Raw genomic sequence first — 27,003 nt, forward strand, 5'->3', positions numbered from 1 at the left:
TGTGCTTAAAAGTGAAAAGCAAATGAAAATGTGTGACAGCCTATGGACTTCTGGGTCTGCTCTGAAGTGAAATTAATGATTCTCTTTCTTCAAAACAAATTTCCAGGTCCCTTTTTTCTGCAGCATTACTCTGCCAATGTGGGCTGTTGGTTGCTTATTTTGATAATGGGTTGGTAATGACCAGCTAAGCAGTGAGATACACTGAAAAACCTCCTTACAGCTATAAAAGAAACGCTAAACACTTGTTCCCTGTACCTTTGCATTCACAAAGAGCTGTTATTAGTTGCTAAGCTACCAGTGACCCTTATTAAATTTCCATTTAGGAAAAGTGATGAATTCAAAATCATGAGGGGGTTCTCTCAAAGGAAAAACAACCTCAAAGTATTTTAAATACATATTTTCAATAATAGGGAAATTATTTTTTAAGAGCTTTTAAAAAAAAAACCAACCCAAATCTAAACCAACAAACAAACCCAAGACCACCACCCAAAAAAACCCCAACCAAACCCAGAAAACAAGAACCCACTCCAGGAAGTGTTTGTGCAAAGGATGATTTATGCCTATGTAGATATGGAGGAATGATAGTGTGGTTGCTGTAATTCATTGACCTTTGTAAAATAAATATGTAGGGCCTCTTTATTGATCATTTCTAGGCAAAGGATCATCATTCAAGAGGAGTTATGTTGTTGTACACTTACTTATCTCAAAGGAGATCATTTATCTGCGAGGAGGATGTGGATGCTCAAATCTCATATTTAAAAGCCAGGAAATAGGGCGAAATCAAAAAGCTGACAACCTTTTATGCATGTGTAATTTCAAATATTTCTTTTTATTTATCTGTAGTTAAATAGAGAGTTTGTGAAATGGGCCTGGGAGGGACCCAAATCTGTGATTATTCCCAGAGAAGGGAAGCAAAGGGAGGCACGTGAGAATTACCACCTTGCATTGTCGGATTTCCTGTTTTATGTCTTAAATCATCCATTCATTTTTCTTCCAGATGTTAAACCATCCAACATTTTGGTAAACTCTAGAGGTGAAATCAAGCTTTGTGACTTTGGTGTCAGTGGACAGCTGATAGATTCTATGGCAAACTCCTTTGTTGGCACACGCTCCTACATGTCTGTAAGTACAGATTTAAGTACAGATTTTACAGCTCTGAGTTTGTTAAGGTTGAGTTGTCCCAGTTCTGGTGATCAAACAAGAACCAACTGTTGCTGTTCCTGCTGCTGCTCATGGTTCAGCTCTTCCTGCATTCCAGGAATATTCCAGTGTCATATCAGATTGTGTGTGGGGGGGAAGAAGTGTTGCAGGAAAAGCCAAGCACTTGGAATATTTATAACATTCCAGAAGAGATGGGATTGTGTCTACACTGCAGAATCCAGTCAGGTTTTGCATTTGGGGGTTGTACACGTGTGTCTCCCAGAAAAGCCCAGTGTTTATGGTTTGTTTTCCTTAGGAAGCGTGGTTCTCTTCCCACTCCAGCATTCGCTGGGGTCACTCTGTAGGCAGAGTGCTGCCTCACCAGCTCCTGGTGTGTCTGCTCCCAGATCCCAGCGTGGCTGCTGCAACAGGAGAAATCCTGGGAGTGGCACGTGTGGGCAAGGAGTTCATCTGGGACTGTTTCCAGGGTGTTCTGTGTTCCTGTGGATTAGGAACACCTTGGAACTTCTCTCCAGATGAGCTCTCTGTGTGATGTGCAAGCCCCAGCTAACAGAAATAACAGCTCTTTTATTCTCACACACCTTGTTCAGCACACAATTAACTGGTGCAGTTGTTCCCAGCTCTGGCTGTAGGATTAAAACTGTGTGGGCTTAGACTTAAAGGGGAAAAAAGCTTTAATGCTGCCTCTGTTCAGCATGAGACCTGCATTGTCTTTGTGTCATTTCATCTTGGGGACATGCTTGAAATCGAGCTGGGGTTTAAGTTCTCACATCTGGGGGCTGTTGCTAATGAGCAAAACCAAATCCACAGCTCCAGCTCATCCACACTCCTGCCTTTCCCTGTCTCTTTCAGAAGGGATGAGAGCCAAGTGCTGTCTGCCTTCAGTTTTCTTCAATTTACTGTTTTTACAAACTGAGGTTTGGCTTTGCTCTCTGGCATCACAGACCAAGCCATGAGGGGGATTTTGTTTTGGTAGTGTTTGAAGGATCTTCTCTTGCAGTAGCTCCCTTTGCACACTTCTAAACATACAGAATTATTACCTACCAAACATCCCTTTCTTCTGCATGGAGGTGTGTAAAAGCACAGTGTTTAACTTGAAACAGTTTCTAGGTTTTAATTATATCCACCCACCTTCCTTTACACTTACGTTTTATGAAAATCTTGGGTTTTGGGCATCTCCATTGTTGTCCAGCAGTTGTGTAGTTTGTCCAGATGGCTTTGGAACTGACTGAGGTGGGACACTGGAGAAAACTCAAATATAATCTCAGTAACTCCTACAAAACTAATTTAACAAAACTATCACCCCCTTATGGCAGAAGGAAGAGACTTTACTGCATTCTCACATTCTCTGAGAGGAAGTTTCAAATTACATATGTATTTTTCCAATATGTGCATGTAATCAGAGAAGAATCTGCACCATTTTGGTAAAATATGAGCTTGATTTTAAAAAGTACAGAAAAGTGAACATTTTCTTTGAGAATTCTTAGTAAAAATGGATCTACGAGTGAAGTACATCAATGTATTAATAATTTCAGGAACCATATTCAGCACTGAACATAGACTGACAAAGCAGGTGCAAAAATTAAGCAAAAGGAGTTAGTGCAGCACTCATCTTTTGGCTTTGGCAGAAGCAGGTGGAGGATCACACTGCTCAAAACTGAGGGTCTGTGAAGCAGTGGGACTGGAATAGCCAGATTCACTTCTGATCATGATTCAACTGACCAAAAAAATCCCATACTTAAATATCTTTACAGTGTGTAAATCTCCTAAAGACAGTACAAAATATATTTTTGGTTGAGTCTGATCTTGCCTGCAGAGCCTTGTGTAATACTTCCATTAGATTTGTGCTAAAGAAATAAAACAGTACATCAGAACACCATTTCGGAGAAGTCTCACATTGTTTGCAGTGACGGAATGTTTGGGGAATTTCAGGAAGTTCTGAGGACAGATTTCCAGGAAAATACCAATACATCACTCATTTGAGCATGCTGTACTAAGAAGTTGGGGCTTCATCTTTACTTTATCCAGGGTATTGCTGAATGTAATTTTTAAAAAAACTTTCTTGTTACAAACCTGTGTCTCCTCCCCTCCCCTTTGTTTTGCAGCCAGAGAGGCTGCAGGGCACTCACTACTCAGTGCAGTCGGATATCTGGAGCATGGGGCTGTCCCTGGTGGAAATGGCCATTGGCAGGTACCCCATTCCCCCTCCTGACTCCAAGGAGCTGGAATTGATGTTTGGCTGCCCCGTGGAGGGGGATTCTCCAGTCACAGAGACCTCCCCCAGGCAAAGGGCGCCTGGCCGACCGATGAGCTGTGAGTTACAACACTGTTAAATTCATTTCCAATACACTTCTCTGTCAGCTTCAAGGTCTTTCTTATCTGATCTTGGTCTGCACAGTGGGGCTTTAAACTTCTAAAAATCAGGGTTGCATTGGGCACCTGGCTCAGCTTCACTGTGAGGAGCCATGTGAGAACAGAGCACCAAGACCCTTTTGTTGGTGGTTCTTGTGAACAGCCCCGTTACTGGGATCCCAGTCTGTTGCTCTTGGTCTCTCCAAGATGCTGATCCAAATGCAGCAGGATGATTCCCAGTGAAGTGAATGCTTTGGATCAGACCCAGAAATGACTCCTTGCATGAAAGCATTACCCTGTTGCTGTTGCACCTTTTCCTGTAAATCTACTGGGTGTCAGGTGCCAACAGTGTCAACTTGGGCTTCCTGAAGCACTCTTGCTATGGAGGGAGAGTAACACTGTGATTCCACTTCTCCCATTTCTTCCCAGCCTATGGATCAGACAGCAGACCACCAATGGCAATCTTTGAACTTCTGGATTACATTGTCAATGAGGTAATTTATAAACTTAAAAACCTGCACTTTACAACTGTAAATTTTTAAAGCATCCTGGAATTTGGGGGACTGTGGGATTAGTGCTATTTAGTTTGGTTTAGCCAACCTAATTCACAATTCTCCTATCTTTCAAATAGCTAAGCTCCAAGAGTAGTTAGAGATTGATATTTTAGAATGGATTGTTTCCAGTATTTTCACACGTACCACTGAAACTTGTGTGACTCCACAGCTTCTGTTCTTCTAAAAAAAACAAAGCATGCTCATGTTAGCTGTCATTTGTAGCAGCTGGATAACAATTGTTCCAGCTGGATGAATTATTGAAAACTGTCCAACTCACCCATTTAAAAGGCACAGTTGATGTCTGGGTCCCTGCATTGCGTGTGCCCCTGATAAATTGATAAATTGCTTCTGTAACTCATCTGCTTGCACAATGCTCTCAGATTACAAAGCTATTTTGCATATTATATAACACCCCAATCTGCCAGCACTAACTCTGGGAATAGAGTTAGCACTGAATTACTTCAGCTGCTGTGGTCCTGCTCTTGCAGCATCCCTGAGGGGGTCAGTTTGGGCTGAAAAGCTGCAGTAGTTGAGAGTTTGGCAAGATCATCTGGTGCCACCTCTGATTTAGCACAAACGTCTTCAGCAGGAGCTGCTGCCTCCAACACAGGCTGTGCACCAGAGAGTGAGTGCAGGCCTTGTCTCTGCTCTGTACATAAAAGTAATTCCGTGTAAGGATGAAAACTTAACCCTGATCCTGTGGCAATGTCCTGGAGGACAAGGCAATAATGTGCAGGTTAATGTAGTCCCCCTTCTTTATTTGTCAGAATTCTTTTTTAATTCAGAGCCTGAACAAACTCATTCACAGGGACAGAAACTTTAGATCAAAAGGATTATGGAAGTAATGATGGGCAGGGCATCTTCCCTTAGCAGTGCAGAGAATGACAGAGTGCTCATTAGTGCTCTGAGCCTTCTTTAATGAGAGCTGAGGCTGTGCTCACCCCATTCAGGTGTGTGGGGAGAAAATAACCAACTGACCAAAACCCACCCCATACCAGGGAAATTCTGATTCATTACTGAAACACCTGAAATCCTGCAGCTGGGAGTAATAATCCAAATCAGCCAGGGTTTTACAGCTTTGCTCAGATGTGGGACATGTAACTGGTAGATCCCTGGGTAGGTTGTGCATCATCATGTGTTAGTTATGCTGAATGATTGCTGATTTTTAAAATTTATTGATTTATTTATAGCCACCTCCAAAACTGCCCAATGGTGTCTTTGGTTCTGAATTTCAAGATTTTGTTAACAAATGGTGAGTATTGTCTCTGTATTTTCTCTGTGGCTGAGTGGCAGAGGGTCACACTGGGGTCAGCCCTGCTGTCTTTGTCTATCAGGCACTTGGCAATCAGAGTCCCTGCTCCAGGCCAGGGCAAATGCAAGGGCACTGCAATCAGCATAATCCTCTTTGGGTGTTAATGTGCCTGAAGTTCATCTTACAGGCAACTCGTGCATCCAGAGGAACCCCAAGGCTCAGAGATGTTCCCCTCTTTAGAATTTAGAAATTCTTGTAGAATTTCTGCTGCTGTGTGCAGCTCAGAGTAGTCCTTTCCCAGCCTCAGGGAGTGACCTGCAGACAGCTTCTCCAAGGCTCAGGCACATCATCTTGCAGTGGCTGTGCTGTGGGGTGCAGAATCTTGCAGGCTCCAGGTGTTTCTTTCTTCCCCAGGAACCAACACCTTAAGCCCAGCAGCCATTCCCCCATCTCTACTTTTCCAGTTGCACCTCAGTGATGCCAGCACCAAAGCAGTGCTAAGGGAGGCAGCTCACTGCAGTTGCAAAAGTTCATTTATTTAGTAAATACGTTTATTTACAGCTTCCAAAAGGAAGGACAGTAATGCAATAGCTCTGCGTGATACTGAGCTTGAAGAGACTTGGGGGAAAGAAACATGAGGGATAAAGTGGCTCATGTTGTTTTAGTTGAAACGGGATTTCTCTCTCTAGCTTGGTTTAGACACTCATCAGTCACAGACAACTCAGGATTTCTAACCTAGAGCTGTGGAACCCACAGAAGGGAATTGCAGGCTCCCATCTCTGTTTGAGAGGCACCTGATGCTTTTATCAAGTGCTGTCACCAGACCAGAGCAGCACAACCAATATGACACTTGAGCCTTATTTTAAAACATAATAGAGTGTAACTTGTGTAATGCTTTGTGTTTTCCTAGTTTAATTAAAAATCCTGCTGAGAGAGCCGACTTGAAGCAGCTGATGGTAAGTGAAGGTTTTTAATTTGATCTAAGAGCAGTTTCCAGGCAGATTGGCTTCCTCAGCTGGTCCAGAGCAGATCAGAGCACGTGGCCTCAGGGGTAGCTCAGCTTGAGGAGGAACAGCTTTCCTGAGCTAGAGGTCAAGGGGCTGCAGATTTCACACCTTCCTACAAAAGGGACTGTCAAGGAGACTAAAACTGGTGGGTTGTCAGTCTGCCATTTGATAATCACAATGGGTGACTTAATTAACAAAAGAATCTCTCTTGAGTTTATTAGTTAATAATAAAGTACTGATTAATACTTTTAGGAGGACAAAAGAACAAAGCTCCACATACCATATGGACTAATTAAATATTTTTTATCATCTGTTGTGAAACACAAAATTTCTGTCTTTTTTACCAGCTTTGTCTTGCAAAATCTATAGAACTCAACAGAAATCCTGCATTTTTCCCTGTATGAAATAACTGTATCAGTCTCAATGAATCTTTTTAGTTTTAAGTGCAGTGCCAGGACTTCAGTTGTACTGCAGAAAATCAGATTTTCCCTGCCCTGATCCTGCTGTACAATAATGGTGCAAAATGCAAAGAGACTCTTTCTATTACAAAAAGCCTTTCAGTGCCCAGGCAGACATTTTCCAGAGTATCATCTTGAGTGGCTGAGTCACATCCTTATCATTCATGTGGTGTAAGTGCTCTGCAGCAGGCACTGTGGCAGGATTCCTCTGGGATACTTTGGCACGTGCTGGTTGTTTCTGCAATTCTGTGGCAAACTCTCCACGTGGTTTATAAAGTTTTACAGCTTGATTGCTCTAAGTGGATTTATTGTGTTGGGTGTTCCTGAGGGCTGTTCCTGAGCAGACTGAGTGCTGGCACACTGACCCCGTTTCTCCTGTGCCCAGATCCATGCTTTCATTAAGAGATCCGAGGCGGAGGAGGTGGATTTTGCGGGGTGGCTCTGCTCCACCATCGGCCTTAACCAGCCCAGCACCCCCACACACGCTGCCGGCGTCTGAGCCTGGGGGCAGCTCCTGGACTGTACCTCTGGTGACAACGATGCTCTTCTGGTCCTCTTTCCTCAGCTTGTACCTGTTCAAACATGTATTTCACCTCTTAAGGAAGAATGTCTTGATAGCATGTGCCAAACGGTTTTAAATCTTGTCCTAAACTAATTGGTATCGTACCGGGTTCTGTTGTTCACTGACCAAATGTAAGCTGTGTAAGTTCCAGTGCTTGCTGATTTTAGGTGATTATGGATATTCTTTCTTAATGAAAATATCACTGGGGGAGGTTGGCCCCTGGCTTGTTTGAACTTTATCAAGACTCTTTGTAAATCGTTGGTACTTCAATCATGCTTTCCCTGAGCTCCCCAGGCTCGGGATCGGGATGCTCCGAGCCTGTCTGTGAGCATGCTTTGCTGCTGCCCAGCTGTACCCGAAAGTTAGGCCTCCTGGCTCCAATTTTGCAGTTGTCTAGAGATCTCTCTCTTTGCAGGTGAAGAAGGCAAGAGCTCTGCATTTCTTGGAATGCACAGAGCAATATTCTAATTGTAGACTTGTTCATATTTCTATATTTATTTTTCAAACATATCATCATCCTTGGATTTAGTGATGTATGTCTTTCTAATTGATTTTTAAAAGTTAGTTCTTGGAAGTGTCCTATGGAATCAAGACAATGATCCAAGCACTTTGCTTTCTTTTAACCTAAAGATTCATGACAACTGTGTTTAGTGTCTAAAAGTGTATGAAAATCCTTTATTGTTTTATTCTCTCAGATGTTTAGCAATGGGTTCTCTTAATAAATATATTATCAAGTAACTTCCTGAAGCTTTTTTTAAAATGTAACCAAGGCTTTAATCTGGTCACTGTGCTACAGATTCCAGCTCCTTGAAAGGATACTTTGGATGAGGAAATGCCCGAAATTCTTCTCCAAAAGGAATCCCCATCAGTGGGACATGAACTTCCACATGGCCAACAGGCTCGGGTATCAAAGGGCTGGCACAGCCCTGGGCCCAGCAGCGGCAGGAAATGTCTCATTGACACGTCCAAGGCTTCCTCCAGCTTGTCATGGCTCCAATGAGACCTGGAGTGACAGCTGGGAGGCTGGAAACTGAACTCTTCCCTGAGCTTTACCTCCACCCAGTAAACAGAACCACAAGAAATACACAGCAAGGTTTTGGAGGTTTAACTCCCACTTTGGGTTGTCCCCCCAGACAGCAATAATTTGGACACTGCAAACACAGGTCTGTGTAAGGACAGCAGGAAAAGAACTTTATTGCAACATGCACTAGAACTGGGCTGTTCCAAAAGCAAGGGACTCGTTCACAAAAGCAGCAGGAATTCTATCCATGAAAACTACTCTGGACCATGCTGGGCACAAGTAACATTTTTCAACAGTCAGAATTAGCCTTTGGAGTTGAAATACGCCAAGAAAGGCCAGGATGGCTCCTGAGCTCCTCCCAAACCAGCTCTTCACACACATCACTGCAAGGGCTTATTTGACTGTAACATTTTGGCTCAGACTTTTGGAGTTGTTTTACCTGTCAGGCTTGGAAAAGCTTTGTTAAACAGAATCTTCCTTCCTGTTCTAAGTTCCTTCATTAAGACATCCAGGATCCTCAAAGCCCAATTAGTCTCTAGTACAGGATGAAGCCACATTTACACCCCACTAGTTTCCATTGGTACAAACCAAACAAGAGCCAAATTAACACTCATTAAACAGTGGCAGGAACTCACTGGAGGCTGGATGGTGTCTTCTGACCACCCCCAGGATACCAGACACTTTTCCAAATGCAAAAGTTGTGGAAATTTCACCTCACTTTCCATTTATAACTAAGTTCTTAAATTCCTCATGCTCCTCCTTGAAGATCACATGAAAGCAGGTGGCCTTGCCTTGATTTATGAGGTTACAATGAGAGAAAAGGAAAATAACACCAATTTAAGGGTATTAGCTCCTTATTACAAGCACCACAGATCATTTCTTGCTCTACAATTTGGGGACAAATAAAAGGCTCCTTGGCTGTTACTCTGAAAGAGCAGAAGTAGAAAGTCCTTCTCTGGGACAGACTGACAGAACTGAAGAGCACCAGGGGTACAGAGAGACCTCCCTGCTGTGCTCAGAATTGGGCTGACACTGAGAGGACTCTGGGAGTAACTCCAGCTTTCCAGGTAACTGACACCACAGCAGCTGAAGGCTGGAGACAGCCCTGGACACATCTTTTCTCACCCTGTATCTTAAATTCCCAGTTTAGGCAAATGAGGTTATAATGCAATCACTGGTTCAGCACCACCCTCCAGGACCTGGATTTGTTTCTCACATCAGGAAGTGAGAACAGACAAGTTATTGCTTTTAGTGCATGTGTTAAATTAGTCTGGTTGATCAATTACTTCTTCCTTCCACATACAAAGACGTTGTAAGAGCTACATTAGGTTTGAAATGTGGAATGGATTATGCTACATATTTGTGCAGCAGATTTTCATTCTTTCAACATCTGAGTCAAGATGTGCCCAGCCTGTGACATTCATGTGTTGAATGTCACTGCCCTCGACTCTGATATATCAAATAGTTCATATCCACACACAGCACAAAATGGAAATCGGTGGGTTTTAAATGAATGAAGAAGAAATTCCTGAGTCTGTATTAAAAACCATCTCTGATTTTTTTTCTCTCAAGAATCAGATTCCTCCTCCTCTTCCTCTTTATCATCCTGAAGACTGAGGTGTAACTCGGTTTGATTGATGGCAGCCTCATTGTCCATCTGCCCAAGAGTCTGTCATGAGAAAAGAGCTGATTACCAAACCCAACACAGATACCAAATGCTCCTCAAATCACTGTTAAAGCTGTGCAGTCACTGTTAATTAAAGATCTCAGAACTGCTGACTGAGAACCTATCACAGCAAGAAGTCCCTGATCTCCATGGGAAAACTGCACCTGGGTCAGGCTGGCCACGTATTGAGTGAAAAGCTGTAGCACCAGTGCTACCCCAGTATCACAAGTGTTAGACAACACATTTCATAAATGGTAAACTGAAGCTACACCAAACAGGTATTTCCCAACCCCCCTGGAAACACGGTGCTGCTTTTGGGAAAAGGTGAAACCAGCAACAAATCAGACATTTTACAGCTGAGCTTTGCAGTGATGAGAAACATAAATGACGTGACACTAGGAACTGTACAGGAAAACCACGCACAGCCCAGCTCTGCTCATACTGACACCCAGGCATTGGGCCCCCCTTACCTGCTGAGTGTCCTCGGCCAAGGCTGACAGGGGGACAGGGACGTTCTCCTCGCTGGACCTGATCATGGACTGCAGCGCCAGCTCCTCCACCTGCAGGGAGCGGCACTGGTCACTCCTGGCACTCCATTAAAACATCAGACCTGCCAACCCCGGCACTCAGCCCGGGCTATCTGACACTCCTTAACATTTTTGACTCAGAATTTTGGGGGTTTTACCCGTCAGTCTTGGAAAAGCTTTGTTAAATCTTCTGCAACTCTGTTCTAAGCTCCTTTATTGCAATACCCATGAACCTCTAAACCCAAGTGGTCTTTAGCTCCACTACCTCAAACTATCCCTTCTCTATCCATCAGCTAAGACAAACCACACACTCACATTTACCTCTTAGAGGTGTATCCTACATGCTCACAATTACATTTATCTCTTAATGTAGACACAGACTCACAATTACAGATACCTCTTAAAAATATATGCTACATACACTCACGTTTATCTTGTAACGTATCCTACACGCATCACTACATTTACCTCTCAGAGCTGTACCCTACCTCTCAGAGTACCGTAGATGGATCGCACTTCCACAGACCACCTGAAACCCCGCAGCAATTCCCTGCTTTCCCTTTCGCTGAACCAAAGCGGCGGAGGGCCGGTCCTGTGGCGGAGCGTGGCCGCGGAGCGCGGGCAGGGCTGAGGGGCAGGCCCGGCCGCGCCGCCGCGCTCGCGCTCGCGCCGCTCCCGTCCCCATCCCCATCCCCATCCCCACCGCCATGCCCGGGCCCGGGCGGTCCCCGGGCTGTCCCCGCGCACCCGCAGCCGGCGGAGCTGATCGTGCAGCGCCGCCTTGACCCGCAGCAGCGTCTCCTCCTCCCTGCGCAGCTCCTGCAGCCGGCTCAGCATCGTCCGCCCGCAGCGCCCCCGCCGGCGGGGAGGAAGCGCCGCGCCCCGCCCCGCGCGTCACCTGCCCCCTGCGTGACGTCACACCCACGGCGCAGCAGCGCGGCGCGGCCGCCACCGCGCGGCCACTGCCGGGCACAGCACCCGCGGCGCCTGCAGGGGGAACCGCGCACTCCCGGCTGCCGCGGGCTCAGCCACACCTCCCGCCACTCCCTCCTCTCCTCCTCCCGGAAGAGTTTCCGTTTGAACGCCGGCTCAGACACCCACACGCGACACGGCTTTCTCTGTTCCAACAGCGTTTATTAGGGACAAACCCCGGGCACAGCGCCCGCGGGGACCCCGGGGCAGCACTGCCACGGTTACGCCTCAGCCTTGGCCTTTGCCGCGGGCTTGGCTGTCTTGGCCGTCTTGGCCTTCTTGGCAGCGGGCTCTGCCTTGGGTGCAGCCGGGGCCTTGGCTGGCAGCTTGGCCTGGGCCTTGGCTTTCTTCTCTTCCTTAAGTTTGTGCTAAAACAGACAAAGAGAGCATCAGTCAGTGCAACATCTGAATCACGAGACACAGCCCTGCCTGTCCCAGCCCCACTCACGTTCTGGGCATGCCGCAGGATGGTGTTGCGCCGCATGGTTTTGGCATACGGGTTCAACTTGATCATGATTCTCAGGTTCTTCAGTGGGTTCTTTTTCAGGACCCTGCGCTGAATCTTCTTCCTGGAAAGTAAAGACATGTTGTATCATCAGCATATTTCACAGCACCAGTTGTGCTAAATTCTCCCTGAAATGTGGACAACTGCAATTCCTTGTGTTTACACCCAGAGATTAAGAAATCCCAGCCTGAAACAGATTTTGACTTCCCTGGCAAAGCTTTTGTTCATTAGATAAAATCACTTACTTTGGAGCACGCAGGGCCTTCTGGATTTCCTGGCTTCTCATGATTCTTCCAATATCTGTATTGGTCATCTTGTGCATTGGCAGGCTGTGAAACCAATGTTCAGAGTGTGAGTGGGTGAGAAAACCATGGCTAATTCACCAAACCAGGTATTTAGGAGCAAGTCACAGTATCCCTTTTCCTGGGGAAAAAAGGGGCTGCTCTCCCAGCCTGCCTGGCTGGCTGCACCCACTTGTAGTCGCTCTTGAGCGTGGCAGCCTTGCGCCAGGTGCCGTACAGATCATCCAGCTTGCGGAAAGCGCTCTCTGTCCAGATGCAGAAACGCCCCACATGGCCCCCAGGAGCAAGGCGCAGCAGGTTCAGCTTGTTCACGTTGAGCAGAGTGATTCCTGGAGGAAACCAGGCAAGCCAATCCCTTTAGTTTGTACTTCAAATTGAGGAACACGAAACTAAGCAGTAGACAAGATGCAGAAAGAGACTGGGGCTTTTTGGCTTTGACACTACAGAGCTACACACACCTCTCAATGAAAATCTATTGAATTTTAAATTTAATAATAATAAGCAGCCTTTTTCCAGTGGCAAACTCAGCAGCCTCATTTTTAACTGCCCCAAACATAGTTCAGGGTTGGGAACAGCTACAACACTTGTCACAAACACCCTCAGTATCACCAGAACAGGTTCTTACAAAGAACATATCAGCTACTGCAGCAAGTCAGAACTTCCACACAATCATGTGTTTCAGAAACACGGACCAATGAAGTGGAATCTCATCATTCCAGGCAGTCTCCCAGCAGAAGAGTGAATGTGTCCCAAGGCAGTTACCTGGGATATTCCGGAAAGCTCTGATGATGCCATTGTCCTCATTGTAGATGATGCAGGGTCCCCTGCGCTGGATGCGGCGGCGATTCCTCATCTTACCCTTCCCGGCCCGCATGCGCTGGGAGGCGTAAACCTGGGAACAGCACAAACTGTGAATATCCCAACAGCCCACAGCCCACCTGTGAGACACAATGAACTGCTTCAGTCAGAACTTCACCATCATCACTGCGGATCTGCAACACGGACCAGTGAGAAGTTCATCATTCTTGAGAGTCAAAATATAGAACTATTTGGAATTCTTACTCTAATTAAACAGCAGAGTCAAATCACCTCTGTTTTGCCCTTCAGATCACACCTTCCCAACTCACCTTTTTGATGTCATTCCAAGCTTTAAGCTTCTTCAGGAGAAGAACAGCTTCCTTGGTTTTCTTGTAGCCCTCAACCTTGTCCTCAACAACCAGAGGAAGTTCTGGAATCTCCTCAATGCGGTGGCCTAGAGAGGATTTCACAAGACATCATGTTGCTCACTGACCGTGGCTAGACCCCATTCCTCATGGTTACTGCTTTGTATATTCATAAATGATACATGATAAATTAAATTCATGATAGAAATTAATGAAATAAAGACAGGCACAGAAACCAGAGCAGTGAAGTTTCAGTGGAGTCCTACCGGTCTGTCTCACACAGAACTTTGTGTACCTGAGTATTGAGCAAATCTTTGCCTCCATGAATAGAAATCAAACTACACTGCAAGACTCCATTTAAGTCACCACGAAGTAACCAATATGGGCTCAGACAAACAATTCCAGAGCCAGAATTCCCACCTTTAGACATAACCAGAGCTGGGAGGGCAGAGGCAGCCAGAGCAGAACAGATGGCATAACGCTTCTGCATGATGTTCACTCTGCGGTGCCAGCGCCGCCAGGTCTTGGTCGGGGCGAACATGCGGCCGCCGCGACACATCTGGGAGCTGCAGTTAAGAACAACTTTTTGTTGTTTTAGAGTCTTCTCATCCCAAACAGCTTTATTGCTTGCTCAGCATTAATGGGTCATCAACCACCCATGCCAGGACTCTGACAGCAGGCAACTGTCCCTGGGCACAGGGTAAGGCGCAAATTACGACATCATGGCAAGACAGAACGGGTCATGAGGTTTGGGAGTGGGAATCACGTCAAATCAAGTCTGAGTTGCAGCCATTACCCAAGAAGAAGATTCCAATCCACATTTAGATAATTAAAAACTTTTCTGCTGGCAGAGTTCAGCGCCCCTGAAGCCAGCACAGCCATGGAAGGATACATTGCCAAAGGCACCCTGGCCAGAGCGGTGAGTGCCACCACCCCGGACTCGCGGGATTCGAGCAACGGCTCTCCCAGTACCCCATGATTCGGCGCTGGTCTGGTGACCTGCAACAGAGAGAGACGTTCATTCAGAGAGTGACATCACTGCAATTCTCCCAAAGTCAGAGGGATGCTGAACTCAGGGCACCAATCAGAACTTCCACACAATCATGGGTTTCAGAAACACGGACCAATGAAGTGGAGGCTCATCATTTCAGCAAAACAGATCTTGATCAGGAAAACTTAATCCTAGTCTAGTAATGTACTCGATTCTGACCTAAGGGCTTTAAGACACTCATTTTAAGCTTGATCCTCAATCTGGAGGTCTGACTTGGCATTACTATACCTATCAAGTTAAAATGTTTATATGAAACTTAGAAGTAAACTTAAAAAGGCATGCTCCTGGCACAAATTTCTTGGGAAGCAGAAATTATCTGCACCAACAACAGAAGCAACTCTAACAAATGCCCATTTTCAGGAGTTGCTCCTTGGCAAGTCTCACGAGGTCAATGTGGAGCAGGGGTTTTCACCTGAAAAACTTTCAGACATTTTTTGTTTTTCCCACAAATAATGAAGATTCTACCTGAGGACCTTGGCACTGTGATACTTGATATGCACTTCAGGTAAGACCCCAGAATACCCCAAAACAACACCTTGATGCTCCTCAGAATAATAAAACCACTGTATTTCAAACAATTTCACATCAGGCTGTTAATAACTGGCCTTGCCTTCTATACAAACCCCATTGATAAGTACTTCTCTTATCTCAACTCCAGCTTTATTTCCACGTGAACCCCCCTGTACTGAAGCCCTGGGCTGGTTCCTGTGCCAGCCGTACCCGCGAGCTCGCTGACGGCGTAGGGCTGCCGGTTGTTCTTGCGCAGGTTGGTGTGCACGAAGTTCACCACGTCGGGCCGGATGGGCGCCTTGAACACCGCGGGCAGCGTCACGTTCTTGCCTGATGCCTCCCCCTTCTCGGAGTACACGGAGATCAGCGGCCGAGCGCAAGCCTGGGGAAGCACAAACCCTTAAGTGCAGGTAAAGTCAACTTCTGTCACTGCAACTCCTCAAATATTGCTCAGAACAAAGGAGTCGTCAGCTCAGCAGTGCCAGCACGCCGACAGCAGGCAACTGTCACTGAGCACTGGATAAGACGCAAATTACGTCATCACAGCAATATTTCACTCAAAGTTGGGAACACAGCACAGTCCATGCCCAGAAAACTACACCTGCATTTCCAAGGCATTTCCAGAATTCAGCCTCTGGGCTCTTTAATAACCTCCTTCAAAACTATTTCCCATCTACTATTAAAAAAGCCCATAAAAAACTGACCTGTGTTAACCAAAAACTTGTAATTTAAATTAGGAAATGCTGTAACCATTAGGTTGCATTTAAATTAGGAAATGCTGCAATGACTGCAGCTCATCAAACACTGTCAGAGTGAAGTCTGGACCCCCTGAACAATCTCTGATGCTTTAAAATCTGAAGGGAAGTGAAAAATTAAGCTGCTCTCAGCCCCAGCTGCCTGTCAAAAAGGTGACAGGATGCCCAAAAATAGCCAGAGGCTGAACATCACCTTTTAAAAACCAATTTTTTAGCATTATATTGTACTGGTTGTTAATTATTTTCATGGTAACAGTACAGGCAAAGCATCTTCCTTCCCTTCCCCCTCTGCAGTTCATTAAAAGTACTCCAGAACTCAAAACTAACCAGCTTAAAAACAATGGAAGGACCACCTCTATATGTGACACTGGTCACGAGCAAGGCTCTGGCCCACGTGTTAACCCAGAGACCTCAACACCAGCAACAAACTTGATGGCGGGGAAGGCATCAGAGCACAATCTCAGCTGTACTGGCAAGAAAAGTTGTTCATTTGCAACCTGATTATAGATCAAGGCCCCCTAAAGCCTATTTTGCAACAAAAATGGTTAAAAAAATAGATTTTTAGAAGCCGTTCTTCCCACTCTAGATGAGCGCAAACGCTCCCATGGGGCCTGTTTTGCTTTAAATAAATACATGAAGAATCTACAAAGTACTGCCAGATAGCGATGGGGACCTATCTCCCTTACTGCCCAAGGGAAAGAGGACTTCGGGCGGACAACGTCGAGCTCCCACCCGCGGCCTCCCCAGCCCGGCCTGGCCCGGCCCGGCTCCGCTCGGTCGCTCACGGGCTCCACGCGGCCGCCGAGCACTGACGGGCCCAAAATGGCGGCCGCGCGCCCCACGCCGCCAGCGCGGCCCCTGAGCCGCCCACGGTATGGCCCTGCCCGCCAGCCCCGGCTTCCCCGGCCCGAGCCCATTGCCCGCCCCGCTACCCCCGGCCCCCCACACCCCCGGGCTAGGCCTGGCGCTCCCCTCACCATGGCGGCGGAGCTGCTCGTGCGGCCGCCTGTCTGCGCCGCGCCCCGACCGGAAAAGGAAGGACTCGTCACCGCCTCCTCACTACGTCGATGTCCCTCCGCTCCGTGCCTGCCGCTTCTGTCGCGCCGGCCGGTCAACCCCCGACCCTAGTCCAAGTTCCGGACGTAGTTCCAGCCCTGGTCCCAGTCCCGGTCCAAGTCTCTTCGGCCCCGTCGCGCCCATCCTGAGCCGTCCGGGCACCTCTGTCCTTCTCAGTCCTCCGCGAAAGCAGGGGACTCTCTTCCGGCGGAGGGATCCAGCGTGACGCGTCACCCTCCCCTCACAGACGTCGCGTAGCGCCGGCGGGCGGGAGGTTTGTTTGTGGCGGGCGGCGATGGCGGCGGAGCGGCGGCGCCGGGCAGGCTGCGGCCTGAGCGGGCTCCTGCTACGGTGGGGATCGGGGCTGCTCTCGGGGCTGTCCGGAGTCCTGCTCCGGTGGGCGTTGGGGTCACTGCCCGGGGGTCTCTGCTGTTCTGCTGAGGGATGTATGGCCTTGGCTTGTGGGGAGCCTGCTGAGGCTCCGGTTGTAGCCTTGGAGTGTTTAATGTATGTGGGTAATGTTGCTGTTTAATGAGGAATGCTGAGGGGAAAAGTCGTGCATCTCAACGTTTTCTTTTCTTTCAGGATACGTGAAGAAGGAAAGGACAGTATCCCTGAACATCCTTATCTTTATGAGGTAAAATCATAGACCGGTTTGGGTTGGAAGGGACCTTGAAGATCATCTCATCCCATCCCCTGCCACGGGCAGGGACACCTTCCACTATCCCAGGCTGCTCCAAGCCCCGTCCAACCTGGCCTTGGACACTTGCAGGGATCCAGGGGCAGCCACAACTTCTCTGGGCAGCCTCTGCCAGGGCATCCACACCCTCACAGGAAGGATTTCTTCCGAATTTCCAGTCTAAAGCTACTCTGTCAGCATGAAGCTGATACCTTGTCCTGTCACTCCATGCTCTTGTAAATAGTCTCTTTCCATCTTTCCTGTAGGCTCCCTTCAGATACTAGAAGGCTGCAATTCGGTCATGAATGGATGCAATAGGATTGGGAAACACTCTGTGGAATTGTTTGATTTTGCAATTTCTGGTATAAAAAAATTTTGAAATGCAGTCTCTATACAGTGTATTAAGAAGTTTTGATTAATTTTTTTTGCAGACTGATGTAGAGATCACATTGGTCAGTGGCAGTTGCAAAAGTCCCATTGAAAGCTTTTGGAATGGAAGCAGTGCAATGTGTATTTTGCAGAAAGCAGTAAGTGTGCATGGTAGATGCTCATTTTTTTAAATGTAATCCAGACTTTTGAATTCCCGTCAGATTTTTTTCACACACCTTGCAGTTTTTTGATTTACCTACACATTTCTCTTAAAGACACACAATGAAGAAAGTGATTCAATGGAAGAATCAAGAACAGATAATGCTGTCTGTGCCCCTGAGCTTTTGCCAAAGGCAAGTCCTGGACCGCTGGCTCTTTCTGTTGGAAGAGCAAAGTAAGTGTGAAAGCCTTCTCTCCCCTTTTGAGGGAGTTTTCTTTTGTAATTTTGTGTCTTTTTTCTAATATTCAGAACCTGTATTTTCAATCCCCAAAATAAAATTACTCATTAGTTTATGAGGATTTGTGACTGTTTTCCATCCTGCAAAAGGGCCTCCCTTCTTTTAAAAGTGCTTTAAAAAGTAGATAAAATCCAGGCACTGGAAAAGGACTTCTGAGCTGAGCTGTTGAGTTAATGGAATTCCCTGGGTGTAGATGAGCAAAAAAGCTCACTAAGACTTCAGTGCTTGTTTTTTTAGTAAGGCTTCTATTAAAAAAAGCCCTAAAAATGTGATACGGGTCTTTGGTGTTAAAATACTAAGTCATGGTACCAAAATGTGGTTTACCTAACAGATGTATTCTTTTAATTAAAGTGCTTAAAATGTAAAATTCAATTATGATTTTAGAATCTTCAGTCTACATTAATGTAATGTGTTATTTGCTGGCATATAATTTTCTCCCTGTTCCTATTTCTAGGCAGTTGATTTCCTTGTACACAATGGTGCAAAATCCAAACATGACCTACCTGGGCAAAAGTGACCTGGCTGTGCTTCCTCTCCTCTGGGTCAGGTGTGATGGTTCTGATCCTCAGCACACCTGCTGGATTGGAGCTGAGCCTCTCAAGGCTGGAAACAAAGTCACAGGAGTCAATATCTACATGGTTTCATGTGATGGTAATGTGATCATGGTGCACAGAAAATAAATGAGGATGGCTAAAAAATGTGGGAATGCTGATGTCATGATGGCATCTTTGTTCTTTGTGTGGTACTGGCTTGGAAATGCTCTATATTCCTGGTTTTAATGAACAAGAAGGGATTGAAATAAGAGAAAAGATGTTTTTAACTAATACTGTGTGGGGGAAATAGCTTTTTTATCTACTTGATGCACCTGTAGCTGTGCAGGCCTACCTGTACTCAGGTGCAGTAACAGCAAATTTAAACTGGTGCCATTCAGCATCTTACATAACCACTGACTCATTCTGAACATTTATATATGCTCATACCAGCTCCTATAATCAATAGGAGACATGCAGGGAGAATTCCTGCTTTCTAAAGGACAGCATGAGTCATGCTTCACCAAATGGAGTGTTTGGGAACGAATTTGAAGTGCTAAATTTGAATTGTGTCAAATGGGGTTTTCTGATTTTCACTTTTTTCCTTTCCTAGGTCCTACAGCTGATAAAACCCGTTTTGCAAACCTGGAAGAGCTCAAAAAGGAACATAAAATAAGACATCATTCATCTGTTGTAGGTTTTTATGCTCTGTCATGGCTTCAGCTTAAGTTTAAAAGCTCTCTTTTGGGATTTATGATGCTGGTTTGGGGAAGCTTTATAGATCTTCTATAGAAACTCACCTTAGTATGATTCTATGGTGTAACAGTCTGATTTCAGGTCATGTTTATAATGCATTTATCTGATATTAACCCTTTTTTGTGTGTTTGTGAAATGCTTTTAAAATGACTTTGCCTGTGGCAGTTTTGTTGGTTTTATCTTTGAAATCTGTTCTTTCTAGGTGACAACAAAAGGATTTGCTCGGTATGAGCTGATTGCAGCAGCTGCAATAGAGGACAGCACTGCAGAATCTGAAAGCAATATCTATGTGGATATTACATGGAATGGTGTGGAGAAGATTCTGGAGACTCCCCCACTGGTCTCCGCTGCCACCCTTGTAAGTCAGGATGGAAAAAGCAAACAAACGCAAGCTCTTGGCACCACTTACATCATGAGAAGTTTCAAGGATAGAAAATAGAAACAACACAGCCTGTTCGTAATATAAATTATAAGTTATGCTGAGACACTTTTCACTAATGAAAATTTTAGGACACTTGATTTCTAAAGTTTGAAACTGAGATAAACTTATGGAACTTTCAGAACATTGCCCTGGAGTCGGGGGACCCCAGAAGTCCTGTGTTCCAGCTATACCGAGAGCTGCAGTTCCTCTTGGTGAGTATGGGGGAGAAATTCCAATTTCACATTTGCAAGGAGTGGGGATTTTATGTGGTAATAATTTGCTTTATTTAAAACTTAATCTGATGTTTCAAATATAACTTCAAGCGTTTGTTTTAGCTGAGACTTTGAGTTCAGTTTTAGGAATCTTGAATGCAAAGAGGACAAATCATCCGGGAAATTCTGGAAATTTGTAACTCCTGGTTAGCTGTGCAGAGATTTGTGATCCTTGGTGAAGTTATCTGTGATGTTTGACACGTGCAGGACTGCCAAGAAGAACTGATTTCTGTTGTGATTTTCCTGCTGTCTTTAGGCTTTGGCTGAAGGTCTGAAGACAGGTGTGACTGAGTGGCCTGAGCCATCAGAGTCTGAATCAGCTCTTAAACTGGTCCAGGAATTTCTGACTGGTAATTGCTGCTTGTTCTGTGGGGAGGGAGGGGGTGTGGCACTTCACAGGAGTAAAAGGGAATTCCACATAGAGCTTTTAAAGCATTAGAACTAGAAGTGTTCATTTCTGTGCTGTAACCATGCACAGAGTAGTTAAATAGGTTAATACATATTTGTCATTTTTCTTTGTCCTAATATCGTGGATCAAAGTAAAAAGAATAAAAAATATTTTTAAAAGTCTTTTCAGACTGTATTCTTACCCCCTAAAAGCATTTTTAAATTAATAAATTATATTTTTCAGTGTATTTGTTAGTTATGATGTGCCTGGGGATTAATATGATTGGTTTGATGATGCTTTTCATAGTGATGGAACTTATTTTTTTAACTCTACTAGATTTAAAGAAGAAGCTGGATGGAGATTGTATATCTGGAAACAAGAGTGAAAGAGAGGTGCGTGCAATTTCCTAACAGCTGCTTTGTCATTTCACTTTCCTCACAACTGTAGTTATTTCAGATTTTGACTATTTCTTGTATGTTATCTATATGTGTAAATACATAGATGTAAAGGTGTAGAGAAAGATGGATCTCTTCCTTTCTGCTTCTGCTGTGTAAAAATAATGGGAGAAGGTCTGATTTTTTCCAGGAATTCTGACCTTTGTGCCATTGCAGTCTATCATTAATTTGCTTTTCTTTCCTAATTTAGTGATTTGAGGCCAATTTAATAGTATCAGCTGAATATGTGTCTTATTTATCTAGAGGTTTATGATATTGTAAAGCAATGGGCAAATTTAAATTATAAAAAATGCGTTTGGTTATATTAAGATTTTTTTCCCCTCTCAGCCTACAAGGAAAGGTTTACATCTATTTTCTGTTACGAGAGAAGCAGCATTTACTTGATAATCTAAGAATATATTGATTTCTGTGTCAACAGAAATATTCTGTATCAGGATTACAGGGAAGTAGCTCTCTATTTTGAGAATTTATGTGTCTGGATTTTGGCCTCCCAGGGCACTGATGGGTATACAGACAATACCTGGCTGAGATCTAAAGTCTCTCTGACAGTGGGTTTTGTTTCCTGGTCCAAGGCTAGCAGTTATCCAGTGTGATAATTCTGGAAAGAATTAAACTCACGTTTAAATAAAAATATACTTCCAAATTACTGTGTGGTAGTTTCCCTGGAAAATGGGGAAAATTAGTGATATACCCAGTTTTGATCTCTGGACAAATTCAGAATTGGAAGGTTTTTGGATCTCAGGCACCATTTTTCATTGAAGACCAATAAATTCTTTCAGAAAATCAAATGTGACACAGCTGCTGTGGACAGTTGCATAAAATCAATCTTTGGTGAGCGAGAAGACCTGGATTTTACTGAGCAATTATGGTGCAAAATGAAAGGTAAGTGTATTGTGCCTCATCTGTTTTCCTTTCATTTTCTTGTCTATCTGCTAGACAGTATTGCTTTCTCAGAGAAATTCATGTCCATTTCTGAGTTTTAAGAACTCGTCAGCTCTTCAGAAAATTGGTAGCAGCAGTCTCTTTCTAAAAGAGCCCATTTCAGGTATGTAGGATGATGTATTTTCTTAGAACTTTCCAACAGCAGACCAGCATCTAGGAGGAGATAATTTCATTTTATTTGACTGCAAAAGGTACTAAGCCATTGGTAGTTTCTCTAAAGCAAAACTCATCTGCTCTAAACCGGAAAACTTTATACTTCTCTTTTCTCTAGATCTGAAGGAAAATTTTCAGTGTATGTAGATTTCAGTGGTCTCTGTTGGTCATTGGTTTTTACAGTAACCTTTTTTAAAGTCATCATATGACAAAGCTGCCAAAAAGCAGTGCAGTCTGTAATTTCAAGTCTCATTCTTTAATTGTGGGGGTTTGTTCTTGCAAGGGTGTGTTGGCCTGTTGTTACTGACTTAACAACCAGAGAAACAGCCTGGATTGATAATTAAAATATTCTGGTTTTTTCTTTCCAGGTGTCAGTTCCTATCAGGAGTTAATAGACTGTTTCACACTGGTCATAAAATCCCTGGAACTTGGTGAGATACAGCCATGGGTACGTATTTGTATTTCACGATAGAAGTTGAAATTTAGTATAGTTTCAAGTAAAATAAAGTTCTTGTCCCTTCACTGCCCCTCATTTGTGTTGTTTTTAAATTGCTTTCATGTGTCACAGTTTGTTTCCCTGCTGTTGAACTTCTGGACAATGTTTATGATGTTTCATGCGCAGTTACATCACAAGAAGACTTCTTTCATTTTTAGATTCATCAAGGGAGTAGCAGTTTCTTAAGTCAATTGATTCAACAGTCCTATCATGGAAAGATGGAGGATGTTCCTCTCAGTGACATCACTCCCATTCAGATGCTCCTGGAGATTGGCTTGGAGAAGATGAAGAAGGATTATGTCAGCTTTTTCATAGGTGAGCCTGACACGTGGTAACAGGACTAGAAATTCAAGAGAAAAGGTTTTCCATGCAGGAAACAATTAACTTTTTGGTAACCTCAGTCTCTCTTCCTTCCCATCTGCTGAAGTGCAGTTTCCAGGTTCCTTAATAATGGAACTTTTCAGCTTTTAAATTTCAAAATTTAAAAAACTCATTTGTTTCAAAAGAACTTAGAGCTCTGTGTTTTGCCGTTGTTGTTATCCCTTCATTTCTTTTTTGCTCTGCCATCCTGCTTTCATTCTTTGTTTCGTTTGCTATGTTATTTTCACTACTTGTAAACTTGCATGTCCTTAGGAGGGTGGTTGTCTCAAAGTACATGGTGGGTTTTCTTCATTGTGCAGCCTTGCTGATAAATAAAATCATGCTTTGACCATGCCACTGTACAGGGCTTTTCTTGTTTGGAATAAACGATCATGTCAATAAATCACTCCTGGTGACTTTGTGCTATTCTTTGGTAGAACTCCCTGTTTGATCCCTGTTTGAGTGTCGCTTATATTTCATCTGATACCATGTATTAAAGTTTAATTTTTATTTTCTCCTTTTCATTTTACAGGCCAGGAACTTGCAACAGTAACCTACTTGGTGAGATGCTTTATTTTTATTTTGAAACTCTGAAAGCACGAGAAAGTAGAGCATGCTTAGCTGGTGGTGGGATGCAAATAATATAAGCTGAGGAATTGAACTGCAGATGATGAGGCTGAAACAACACACTGCAGAAGTGTCATTGTTTTATTTCCTTATTCACAGAAAATTCCCTTGATATCTGATCTGGGTCACTGTCAAGGCAGTGAACCTTTTTCACACTTTGATGGGACTTTGTTCTGAGTCTGCTGGGCCACTCTAAAAATGTTGGCTTCTCCAAAGAAGCAGGAAGATTATTTTATTTACTGAGGGTGTGTTGTGTGCCTGTAGAAATAGAGTGCTCAGGTAAGAGCAGAAGCTCTTTGCTCTTCCAGGATTACTTCATTTCCACATCAGTGGATCTCCAAGAACAAGTCCATCGTGTTCAAAAGCTTCACCACATGCTGGAAATAATTGTCAGCTGTACAGGCTTACTCCAGTTCAGACATGAGAACCTCTTCCCTTTGACACAGTAATTATTTCATTTTTACTTTTGCTCTTTAAATGACAATCACAAATAGAGTTTGTTTGGCAGTTTAAAGGAACACCTATTGACGATAGTGAGACTTCAGAAGGAGCAGTTGGATCTTCCTGCCAAATTTTTCTTTGTGACTAAAAATGAAAACTAAAGGAAATAATAAAATGTGAGAGTATAGTTAATTTTGCACAAGGTTTATACTCTGTTGTACAAGCATTTCTTTAAAGAAAGTAACTTGATATCTCTTACAGGATTTGCATGCAGTATTACAAGGAAAACCCTCTGAATGAGAAGCATGTGTTTCAGATGCCCATCAGACCAGCTCTTGTGAAGAAATTCTATCAAAAGTAAGAGAAACTTCAGTGTTCACAGCATAAAATTCAGATGTGACTGAATACCTGACTCAATTTTGATGTTTTTTGATTATCCTCTCAGTGATAACCCTGAAATCTGGAAGATGGAGATAAGCAGTGGGCATGGACAGAAGGAGGTTAAAACAACGTGGCAAGTCAGTACCAATGCTCCAGTTGAACATGGGACAGCAAACAATTCAGGTAGGGAATGTTGGTGCTGAAATGAAATAATCAAAGTACAAACTTCAAACAAATTCAGTTTTTATCCTGAGTTCAGTGGGTCTGAGCTTTATATTTACTTTTTAACAAGAGTAAAATGATATTTTGCCTTCTATTAAAAGAATGAGGTGGTATTTGTAGAACTGAAGATATTCAGAAAGTGGTGACTTCTTGCCTTTTCACCTTGGCTGAGTTATGTTTTGAGTTAAATTGACAGAATAGTTCCAAATAGGAGATGATTGATATCCACGAAATCTTGCATCTTATTTCTAGAATGTTTGCCAATGAATCTGAGAAGAGTTTTGAAGAGAAATTTCCCTGTTGTTAATGCTGGTCTCCAGTCAGAGAAGGTGCAAAGGGGAGGAGACCTGCCTTGCTGCCAGCAAATGTAGAACAAGTGGAAAAGCATCAGAATGGGGAAGAATTAAGCAGGGAGACTGGTATAGAAATGATTTGCCTTTTTGGGATGAGGTTTGGTTTGAGGATTTGGTAAATCTTTCCTCTTATTATTGATTTTTGTCAGGAAATGCTTCAGTAAAACTGCAGCTTTGCAAACAGTTCTTGAAGCTGCTCTATGAGCTAATCTCTACCATTTCTAACAAGAGTGGCTAATCCCAACTTTTTCCTTTGTCCTTGCAGGTCTCTTTTCTGACTCCACAGTAAATGGAAGCAGTGAAGAAAGGCTGTATTTTATTACAACAACTCAGTGCAGTCAGGTGCAGTTCACATAAATTGATGTTACTGAGCAGGCAGGACAGCAAAGGTACAGAAAGGGGGAAAGTTCAATGTTTTCCGTCCCAACAGAACTTTTAGAAACACTCTGGGCTTCAAACAGTTCATCTTTACTGATTTATTTGCTTTATTATACTTAAGTGGAACCTCCACAGCCACAATTCACCTGTAGGCACCTCATTTGTTAAAAATGTAGTGCAATTATGACTGTACAGTATAAATATTTTGTAAATATGGTGGATATTTTTCATATATTTACAAGCATTCAATAAACTTGTGCAATTTGGGGTTTTGTATTTTATTTTTGATCATTAAGAATGCAGTCAGACACTGTTCAAAGTGTGAATTATCTTAACCAACAAACCAAGCAATATTGTCACATTCTCCTGGTAGCAAGCGATGCTTCATCATCGTGAAGAATTTGGAAAGCTCTTCATCCAGGGCCTTGGGATCTTCAGCCAGTCTGGGTTCCTTTGTCCCTGTATTTAAATTTTGGAGTATTCTTGGATATACTTCTCTCTCCTCTTCAAATTATTTGATTCCTTCAATGTGAAGTGAGTTATTTTAACAGTGTTTCTTTTATGTTTTGCGTATTTTTTTGAAACAAAAATCAGTATCATTGGCTGGGTATAATAATTTAAATATTTTGGCAGTTGCCTGTGTTATGTTGATTAGTCAGTGAAGTAACATTTTGGTGGTCTAATTTAAATAATTCCATAGTTTTGTACATGCTGACTAAATAATTTGAGACAAAAATATTTTGCATTAAAAACTTAGCTGTTGGTAAGTAAGAATAAGGAAAACCCCAATATTCATGCTTTTAAAAACTATAAATTATAGATTATTATTATAAATTTCTATCATTTCTGGTTTCAAGCACAGCAGCTCAGTACAGCCAGCTGTGTTCTGGAACCAAGTTTTTATAGTACTTGTTTCTACTGCAGTAGAAGGGAATTTAAGGTGGAATATTGCATTTTGGAAGTGCTTGGATTACTTATAATCCACATTTGTGTGTAATATATTATGAAGTTGTATAAGGTGAGTCTAGTTCCTGTAAACTAAACTGGAGAGATGTAGTTTAAATCTGATTCCGAAGTTGTCATCTTGGTTTACTCACTTCAAACAACTCTTCTCCACACCTAAATAGCAAGGTATATATTATCCTAACTTTTAGACATGCATAAGTTCATACTTAAGCAGTGCTCTTGGAATATTTAAGTCCTTTTATATTTTAAAATCATGTGTCTTTCTTCAAATAGCAATTACATGGTCATTAAAATTCTGTTGATGAACAGACTGAAATCAGAATTTGCAAGCAGGTTTTAGTCACTTGAAATTTGTACTGTCAAGATTTGAATCTCTTTAATCTTAACTATTTTTCTGGTGAACAAAATGTGTAATAGTTTCCAAAATAATAAGGATTGTAAAATCTGTTACTTAGAATCAGTGGAGAGTAATGTGGAAAGAG

The 27,003-nt window shown here is 43.6% G+C and overlaps 4 protein-coding genes across 4 annotated transcripts in view; 2 read left to right on the forward strand and 2 right to left on the reverse strand.

The window, feature by feature from the left end:
• Nucleotides 1–8,084, forward strand: part of MAP2K1 (mitogen-activated protein kinase kinase 1) — a 33,298-nt gene extending 25,214 nt beyond the window's left edge. The window contains exons 6-11 of the mRNA XM_082290706.1: nt 998–1,122; nt 3,267–3,474; nt 3,943–4,007; nt 5,258–5,319; nt 6,230–6,275; nt 7,170–8,084. Coding sequence (XP_082146832.1) covers nt 998–1,122; nt 3,267–3,474; nt 3,943–4,007; nt 5,258–5,319; nt 6,230–6,275; nt 7,170–7,283 — 620 coding nt within the window. The 3' untranslated portion in view covers nt 7,284–8,084. The remainder of the gene's footprint in view (nt 1–997; nt 1,123–3,266; nt 3,475–3,942; nt 4,008–5,257; nt 5,320–6,229; nt 6,276–7,169) is intronic.
• Nucleotides 8,085–8,533: 449 nt separating this feature from the next.
• SNAPC5 (small nuclear RNA activating complex polypeptide 5) lies at nt 8,534–11,415 on the reverse strand. The gene is made up of 3 exons (XM_082291034.1): nt 11,308–11,415; nt 10,504–10,593; nt 8,534–10,036 (listed from the first exon to the last, which is right to left on the reverse strand). The coding sequence occupies exons 1-3, from the start codon at nt 11,395–11,397 to the stop codon at nt 9,935–9,937; spliced, it is 282 nt and encodes a 93-aa protein (XP_082147160.1). The 5' UTR covers nt 11,398–11,415; the 3' UTR covers nt 8,534–9,934.
• A 258-nt stretch (nt 11,416–11,673) lies between these two features.
• Nucleotides 11,674–16,910, reverse strand: RPL4 (ribosomal protein L4). Its single transcript, XM_082290952.1, has 10 exons — nt 16,796–16,910; nt 15,274–15,445; nt 14,395–14,501; nt 13,923–14,061; nt 13,467–13,591; nt 13,102–13,231; nt 12,512–12,668; nt 12,283–12,366; nt 11,981–12,101; nt 11,674–11,900 (listed from the first exon to the last, which is right to left on the reverse strand). Exons 1-10 carry the CDS (start codon nt 16,796–16,798, stop codon nt 11,754–11,756), a joined length of 1,185 nt encoding a protein of 394 aa, XP_082147078.1. The 5' UTR covers nt 16,799–16,910; the 3' UTR covers nt 11,674–11,753.
• A 569-nt stretch (nt 16,911–17,479) lies between these two features.
• Nucleotides 17,480–25,567, forward strand: ZWILCH (zwilch kinetochore protein). The gene is made up of 17 exons (XM_082290460.1): nt 17,480–17,511; nt 17,985–18,080; nt 18,198–18,316; nt 18,835–19,031; nt 19,524–19,603; nt 19,869–20,024; nt 20,228–20,299; nt 20,616–20,709; nt 21,084–21,139; nt 21,982–22,084; nt 22,666–22,745; nt 22,952–23,108; nt 23,686–23,714; nt 24,089–24,225; nt 24,483–24,578; nt 24,667–24,785; nt 25,443–25,567. Exons 2-17 carry the CDS (start codon nt 18,060–18,062, stop codon nt 25,532–25,534), a joined length of 1,608 nt encoding a protein of 535 aa, XP_082146586.1. The 5' UTR covers nt 17,480–17,511; nt 17,985–18,059; the 3' UTR covers nt 25,535–25,567.
• Nucleotides 25,568–27,003: the final 1,436 nt, after the last annotated feature.

Source organism: Coloeus monedula (genome assembly GCF_965178545.1).
Source record: "Coloeus monedula genome assembly, chromosome: 14".
In the NCBI taxonomy this organism is placed as follows: Eukaryota; Metazoa; Chordata; class Aves; order Passeriformes; family Corvidae; genus Coloeus; species Coloeus monedula.

Excerpts from the sequence above, each read along its gene's own strand:
- SNAPC5 (XM_082291034.1), bottom strand. The coding sequence starts at position 11,397 with ATGCTGAGCCGGCTGCAGGAGCTGCGCAGGGAGGAGGAGACGCTGCTG. Across the intron at positions 10,594-11,307 it reads ATCAGCTCCGCCGGCTGCGG|GTGGAGGAGCTGGCGCTGCA; the intron begins GTGCGCGGGGAC and ends CGCTCCCTGCAG. Across the intron at positions 10,037-10,503 it reads TGGCCGAGGACACTCAGCAG|ACTCTTGGGCAGATGGACAA; the intron begins GTAAGGGGGGCC and ends TTCTCATGACAG.
- RPL4 (XM_082290952.1), bottom strand. Across the intron at positions 14,502-15,273 it reads CGCCGTCAGCGAGCTCGCGG|GTCACCAGACCAGCGCCGAA; the intron begins GTACGGCTGGCA and ends TCTCTGTTGCAG. Across the intron at positions 14,062-14,394 it reads GCCAGGGTGCCTTTGGCAAT|ATGTGTCGCGGCGGCCGCAT; the intron begins GTATCCTTCCAT and ends TGCAGCTCCCAG.
- ZWILCH (XM_082290460.1), top strand. The coding sequence starts at position 18,060 with ATGTGTATTTTGCAGAAAGCA. Across the intron at positions 20,025-20,227 it reads TGGTCTCCGCTGCCACCCTT|AACATTGCCCTGGAGTCGGG; the intron begins GTAAGTCAGGAT and ends TGGAACTTTCAG. Across the intron at positions 24,786-25,442 it reads TGGGACAGCAAACAATTCAG|GTCTCTTTTCTGACTCCACA; the intron begins GTAGGGAATGTT and ends TTGTCCTTGCAG.